The 8,098-nt window shown below is 35.4% G+C and overlaps 1 protein-coding gene across 3 annotated transcripts in view; it reads right to left on the minus strand.

Annotated features, from left to right (window-relative positions):
- Positions 1-8,004, minus strand: part of ATP6AP1 (ATPase H+ transporting accessory protein 1) — a 65,286-nt gene extending 57,282 nt beyond the window's left edge. For all 3 annotated transcript variants that reach the window (XM_067315443.1, XM_013956482.2, XM_013956481.2), the window contains exons 1-2: positions 7,285-8,004; positions 3,407-3,534 (exon numbers count right to left, since the gene is read on the minus strand). In XM_067315443.1, coding sequence (XP_067171544.1) covers positions 3,407-3,461 — 55 coding nt within the window. In that variant the 5' untranslated portion in view covers positions 3,462-3,534; positions 7,285-8,004. The remainder of the gene's footprint in view (positions 1-3,406; positions 3,535-7,284) is intronic.
- Positions 8,005-8,098: the final 94 nt, after the last annotated feature.

Here is an 8,098-nt window from a genome sequence, read left to right on the forward strand (position 1 = left end):
AAGAGAAGTCTGAGCATATGTTGAAACAAGCTGCGTTTTCCAGTTTAATTGATGCAATCTGGATCTAGCCAGGCTGCTGGGCGAGGTTGCTTTATAACAACAGTGTGAATTTTCAAAACATGGAATTCCTTAATTCAAATCTTGGAACTATAAATATTTTTAATAACTTTCAGTTTCATGGTTTAAATGGCCCATAAAACTGTCTGCAGTGTAAGCACAGATAGTCCTCTGAAAAAACAATATTCCACTACAAGGGAGATTTGTGAAGTTCAAATACCTGTTCTGCTGTTTTCTAACACCTTGATAACCATAGAATTGCTCAATTTCAAAATGGAGTTTACAGAAAAGTTTTCTGATTTGCACAAAATATTTTCTGCATAACTTCCCGTGCTATATATTACCATGTCCCTCAACTTAGCTCTTTTCCATGTATTGAGAACTGATGTCACACATTTGGGTGTTGGCAGGTTTGAAATCTACACTAAGTCCATCCATTGCAGCTTCCAGCAAGAAGGAAGAGAGTGAGAAAATGATAAATTTGGAATGTATCCACCCAAACATGGAATTGTTCAACTATCATTTGCATGGAGAGGTATTGACCCATAAATCAAAAATATCAAAAGTCAGGAGTAAATTATAATCTCTTCAGAACCTGACTTGACTTCAGTACTTCACAAGTCTCATGCAAGATCAAAATAGTCATACAGAATTTCTTCATATTGGAAAATAAATTCCTCTGGTATATATGTTTTTACTCCTGTCAAGCACTGAGCTGCTTCTATATCATGTGACTACACTGTGTCATGTTCAGCATGGGGGATAGAAGCCTCTTTACAATCAGAACAAGACATAAGGTCGATACACAAAAGAAATTGTTAGCTATGTTATAACAAGTTGTGATAAGTGAGAAATAAGGAAGTACAGTAAACACTGTAAGAGAAGATGTAAAGGAAGAGCAGGATGTATATTCACTTCTGAATCTGAGCTCAAGTAACTTGATTCATGAAGTTCATTTGTCTTAATTCACAGTATATTGTTATACCTCTATTGTCTAATATAAGACAATTATTTCATCATTTCAGTTTGAAATCAGTTTTCTGAGACTTAGTAAAAATAATAAATTTGAGGAAAGTAATAAAGCCAATCCCCTACATGAGCCTTTTCTTCTTGCTGTTACCATAGGTAACACTAAAGTTAACACTTTAATTGAACTTTCCCTCTTCTTCTCAGAGATATTTTATAAATGTTCCATCTCTCTTTTCTCAAGTGACTGTTTGTTTAAGGGAACATACAGATTAAAATACAATCCAGAGCATAAGGGACAGATAGTAGAACTGGAATGCTCTAAGGAGAATTTAGTATAAATTGGAATAAATTGGTCAGTTCAAGCAAAGTATTTTGTTATTTCTAGAAATGGGCTGACTACTCCATGGTCATATTCCAGAAAATGAGAGATCCAGTTTCTCACATAACCATCTAGAATAATCTTGACAGTTTTTGTGTACACCTTCTGTCCAGAAAGTGTACTGTAACTCTTCCCATCTACTGCTTACAATTATTCTTCATAAAAAAACAAGAAGAATTGAAGGTCAGCATTAAATAAACCAAGAATGCACAATGTGATTGTCCATAGAATACTAAAGGAATCACCAGAATTTTCAGCAAAACTTTAAATTTTGCAGTATGTGCTGGATCTGCATTGCAGTTGCCAGGCTAAAGAAATAGTACGTTACTACTACACTGTCTTGTATTCCACTAGATGCATGCCTTCTCAGGTTGTGACTCTACAGACACTTTAGCTGGCATGATGCAAAGATTCTTGCTTTACAAACCGAATATGAAAGAAGCATATCTTACTGTTCTCCTAATATGATCCAACAAAGAGTAGGGTCTAGTGGGTCTCCTCCACTAGTTAGTAAATACGGCCAACACTACCAGGACACAACCACTGCTTGAACGCGAAGATTTTTTTTAAATCCAGCACTAATTCAAAAATCCTGAAAATCAGACTACTGTAAAGTCATTACAAAAGCACAATGAAGAAAAATTATACCACCACTATATCTCTGCTTAGTTAAAATAATTTTATTAAGTGAAGCTATAATATTGACATACCCCATATTTACATTCTATGCCTACCCATTTCTCAGAATTTATACATGCTTTCCTTACAAAAAAAAGGACACAGCACATATCCCACTTAATTCTCATCCTGTCAAAGTTGAAATATGGGACTTATAAGAAATAACAGGGAGGAAGTATTGAAATGATGGATGCTTTAATTCTTTCATTTACAAATCTTTTTCTTTAAAAAAGGGAAAAAATCATCTCAGCTTCATAATTCTTCATTTCTGATGTAAAAAAATTCTGAATTTTAAAAAAGTGTGAATGCCAGATTTCTGTGGGAGGAAGATAAATTTAGGACTGTAAGCCAGGCTAAAAGGGATGACTCTTGCAACATGGACAATTTACAGTGTGAGATAAGCAAAATGAATAATCTACAGACAAATGGAAAAAAAAAAGTGACATCAATTTTGCATGCAAATATGGTCCTGGAGCAATAGGTTTAGGAGCTAACACAGTACTACCACAGTATATTAAAGAATCTTATCCCCCAGCTCAGATAATAGACTTATTCAAATTTAGGCTCTTTTAGAAAAAAACAAAGAAAAATAATTAAACGAATCCAAGACTCAGAGGATATTTTTTATCTCAGCTATTACTAATATCATTTCCTTTTGAAAAAGTATTTTCCAAGTGCCAAATGCTGGTTGGCAATTATTTTGCTCCCCTCACATTATTTAATCTGTAATCCTCTTTTATCACTGTTTACAATCACCTTTTGATATAAGAATGGAATTAATGCTTTGCTATTTGGGACATTTTGGGGGGACATCACTTTTTGGACATGCAGAGTGATTACTCTGAGTTTCTCTTCCTTTGAGACTTAATAGGGGAATTTATAACCTGAAAAAAGTGCAGAGGCTCCTCTTGGGAGAGGGAAGGCAAAATGCGTGATCTTCTTTGACAGATTAACATATTATCCACTTGCGCTTGTGGGAGGAAAGCTGGAGCTTTTCCCTCTGGAAATGGCTTAACAGTGGTGTTGGAGGTGGGTGGAAGACAAATTTTGCTTCGTTCTTGAAGAGTCCTGCTCACGAAAGAATCCTGTGAGGTAAGCTGCAGGTGATAATTGGCCATGTGTCTCTGCTAGTTCAGAAGAAATAAAAGCCATATGGACTCTGACACCTTTTCCTTGTTAGACAGTATCTATGGGTTGGAAGTATTTCTGGAGTGTGGACTCCCCATGGACTCAACATGTAAGCTAGGATTTAAGAGACTTCATAAGCCTTTCACTTTAGCCACTTCTCTGAAGTGAGAAGAAAAGGTCAAAAATTCAACTTACAGTTTGTTCTTCTCTGAAGAGGCAATGACAGTTTGCAATCATTTGCTCTCATCATCCAGGAAAGATCCGGACTCCAAAGCACAGGTTTTGTTTCCAATAGATTCCACAACCATCCTGTAAATAACACTCTGAAATCCAAGCAAAGAGAATCAGCTGTGTGTTTAAAGAATTTACCCAGTTCTCAAAGAAGCAAGAAGATCTGATCCTCTATCTGAACATTTTCTTTTCCTAATAATATGCAATACCAATTGGAATTAAATCTGCCAAGGCTTTACAGATACTAGTGTAGAAGCAAGAAAACTGTTTTGCTCTCTATAGTGTCATGGTGTAAGACATTGAGAACGTTACAAGATAGTCAGATAACATTACACCATAGGCTACTGAAACTCTAATCATCCTTTTTCCTGTTGTAGTCACAGAGCTTATGCACAAAAAAAAAAAAACTTTTTGAATTACAAAACCCACAGAAAGGTTACTGGTTGTGTCCTAGATCTTACTCTGTCAATTAAAAATATTCCAAATTATTTAGGTCAAATACCTTGAAAAATACTCTGTCACCTGTGAAGATAATATACCACTACCACTATAACTAATTCTGGGGAACACTTAGAACCTACAAGACTTGGAAAAATTGAGGATAATGATTATTTAAGGTCATGTTTCTACTGAATTTTTTTTTGAGTATATATTTTTCTTACATATTAATTGAAAATCAGGCTCCTTTCTCACAAGTCTTAAAGTTATCAAAGAAAAGCCACTGTTTGCAAAAGATGATCTGACCTTGAAGAGTTGTATTATGGTGTTCACTGACTTTGGTATTAAGCCTTACCCAAAGAGATATGACATCATATATGGGACGAGGTCCTGCAGGTTATAAACTGAAAATTTTTATTTCAAACCAGTCAGTCATTTGAAGTTTGCTTCAAAAATAATGAATGTTCCTTTTATATTTCCTCTCTTGACACCTCAACTCGTTTAAGTCAAAGAATTCCAGCAGTGTTGCTAGGAATACTGTACTACTTTGCCTGCATAAACATTGACTTATGGCTAATTAACTATCATTATATACTTATGAAAAAATAAAGCCAAGTGCAGAAAGAGAGAGACTTTCTCAAGGTCACATTTAGCCTGTGAGAGATGAGATTGTAGTTCAGGAGGAGTGTAGCTCCTTTCTTAATATAATATACTTTCAATACTCTAGCTCCCATTTCCTTAAGTCTGTCTTGCTCAGCTCAATATTTTGACACAGTGCCCTATATCCTGCTTCCAAATTCACCTCTGCCTTCATTCACATTTCCCTCCCTGTTCCCATTTCTAAAACTATCTTATCCTGTTTCCTCATAATTTTGTTCACCTCTTGGAGAAGCTGATATTCTGAAAAATAATTTTGCAAACAATGAGACAAGTTATGTTAATTTCAAAATGTGTACTAGTTTTACAGGTAAGAAAATCTCAACAACTGAAAATTATTGTCCTCTTCCTCTTTTTTATGCTACCTCTCCATCTCACTCCAGACTAATTCATTTCCTTAGGACTGGGAGTCCTCTTTATTTTGTAACATATTTTCACATTTTTAAGGCTGCTTAACTAATGAGCTGTTTTCAATACTTCACATTGCATAAGCAGTAACTCAAGATGGTGATGCTGAGAAGAGTGAACTGCACTCATCCTGTTTGGAGAAAGATGGCTAGCTGCACAACAGCTGAACTTCACCCCTAAGGTGGGGTAGCTGTGGGTTCAATGACCTGTAAGCACCTAGAAAACAGAAAGTGCTCAGGAAGTTTAGAACTCAACAGGGAAAACGTCAGCCCTCTAGTCTCAAACTAATATTTTAATTTCTACTAGTACTGGTAAGAGTAGGAGTAATTTCACAAAGCCAGTGCTCACACCAATGCACAAAGCTTGAATAAGGTAGATTTGCTTTTCAGATTTTATTGAGCCATATATCAGGTAACTAGGATATTAAGGTATGTGGAGCTGATCTACAAAGATCTTTGAAATAAAAATGTGTGACACAGTAGAACAGGAAAAACTATGAAGTGCCTTTCAAAAACATCTGTGCTACCAACTGGAATAGAATAAGTCTATGAATTTGATAGTTTGAAATCTATGCTATTCATTGGGTAGATGATATGTTCACATACGTTTGTTACTGGTCTGCAAATACAGCACAGTTCTCATTCACACGGATGAAATTTTCATTGTGAATAACTGCTAAAAGCAGTCAGGTTTCAAATAAAGCAGCAGTTTTGGATATTAAGCTAGATCGAAGTTATAGGCATGTTTGTATAATATAGATATTATTAAGCATATATGTGTATCATACAAATACACATTGATTTACAAGATACTTCTAGAAATATAACGTTTAATCTGGCTCTGACCTTCTCAGTCAGCTTTTCCAGTATTTGCCATTTGCAACACATGTGATAGAGAACTCTTTCATTCTTCATACTTGTTCAATACCTCTTTCATATCATTTATAAACTACACAAACAGTTAAAGCAACACAGTGACAACTATTAGACAAAAGTTTTAATTAAAATCCTTTACGCAATACAATTATAAATATTAAGGGCAAATAATGGTGAAAAAACTTTTTTTTAATTCAGTAACAATATAGAAAAAGCTGCAAGACGATCAAAGTAGCAATTAAAGAAAGCTAACATGAAGGACTGTATACTAATTTCAGTCATGCCAGATTTAAAAAAAAAAAATCTTACCCTATTTTTGAATTATGATGGCTATACTTGACTTTGACCTAACAAAAGGATTCAATTAGATATCCAAAATATAATTCTTTTTCCATTTTTCATCAATTCTCTTTTGAGGTATCATGTTTTTCAAATCATTCAATTTCTATTCTTTCAAAAGCCATTTCTGGTCACCAGTTTGAAAGAAGACATAAGTTTTGACTTTATACACAGGCAGTCATGTATCTTTTTCCCTTGAAGGTTCAAAATCACTGGACAGTCATGTCCCAGATAATAGTCAAGTATTTAATGCATTTTAAGTGCAACGCAAATTTTTAACTATTTATACGGAGAGATTTCTCAGCATGATTAAACAGCACTGTCAAGACTGCCTTCTGGACTTCTGCATAAACCAAAAAAATTTTGTGGGCAACCTATTCTCTTCCAGGACAAAACACTTTTCTTGCAAATACTGAATAGAATCTAGAATATGAAATTAGTCATGCGTGAATCTAGAATACCATGTTCAGTTTTGGGTCCCCCAAAATAAGAAAGACTGATTAACTGGGGCAAGTTCAGCAGAGGGCCATCAAGATGCTCTGGGATCTGGAGCACTTGACATTTGAAGGGAAGCTGAGGAAACCGGACTTGTTCAGTCTTGAAAAAAGAAGGCTGGGGGACTGATAGCAGCCTTCCAACACATGTGAGGAATTTATTGAGAAGATGGAGCCAGGCTATTTACAGTGGTGCACGGTGAGAGGATGAGAGACTACAGACTACATTGAAAGAAAGGAGCTTCACACTAGATATAATAAAAAACATTTTCAAGATGAAGACAGTCAAGCACTGGAACAAGTTGCTCCAAGAGGTTATGCAGTCTCTACCCTTGAAGGTTTTCAAGACCCTGAGAAATTTGGTTTGAGCTCATAGTTTATCACGCTTTGAGCTGGTGTCTGGACTGCTGTGGTCCCCTCCAATCTGATTTACTCTATGATTCTATGAATTCCAAGATTCTCCAACTGTGCATGACATTGAAATCAATGGACTAGAGGCCTTTCACATTTGCTTCAACTAGATCCTTACTGTTTACTAAAATCATCCCTCAGGGGTTATAATGTACACTTTTTTAAGAGCCATTCGAAGAAAAATAAAAAAGATGACAAGTGTAAAGAGGTAGGTTATTACCTACATGATTCATGCTTTCCTGTTCATCCTTCAGCCCATACTTTTCTTCAAAAATCTTTTTATTACTTTGGCAGAAGCCCAATTTTAGTAGCCACTCCTACCCTAAGGCTCAAATCCTGGGAAACACAAAGTCAACTGGATTGCTCATGTGCTTGAAGTTCTGCATGTGTTGAACTAAAATCCAGGAGCTGAATTCCATTAAAGACAACGAAAAGTCTTCCACTGAAATTAGCATGCATTGTTTGATACGAGGTCTATGGTTCATATGCTGTTGAGGAATCCAATACAGTTCCTGCCTGTTTGCTGCTAACTATATGTTTCTTTCTGTTTTTAAAGGCCACTGCTTTTTCCTAGACAGTTACATTTCTCAGAGAAAAAGGTTTTGCCCTCGGTCAGAGTGTCTAGAATGGAAGTTCCAAGCAGTCCACAAAAGTTTGCAACTTTCTGTAGGACTTTATTGAATGTATATCGTATAATACTTTTCTCTGTAACTATAACTAAACATAAACATAACTAAATATGTTTAAAGAGACTTCTGCTGTAATGACACAAGCTCTTCAAGAAATTAACAAGTTCCAAACAGTCTGTTTTGTGTATTTCAAATAATGATCCTGATTTACAATAATTTCAAGGTCTTAGATATAATAATTACATGCTGACAGTTCCATTATGACCAACAGGATCATCCAAGGTAAAGTTATTCTTTTGCACAAATGTTTGCAAGGCAAGGCACCTATATTTATTCTGTTGTTCCGTAGGAATTTAGGGTTTGAGGGCGTTTTGGCTTTATAGGCTTAAAAACAGCAAAATGAAC

The sequence above is a fragment of the Apteryx mantelli genome, chromosome 1, assembly GCF_036417845.1.
Source record: "Apteryx mantelli isolate bAptMan1 chromosome 1, bAptMan1.hap1, whole genome shotgun sequence".
In the NCBI taxonomy this organism is placed as follows: domain Eukaryota; kingdom Metazoa; phylum Chordata; class Aves; order Apterygiformes; family Apterygidae; genus Apteryx; species Apteryx mantelli.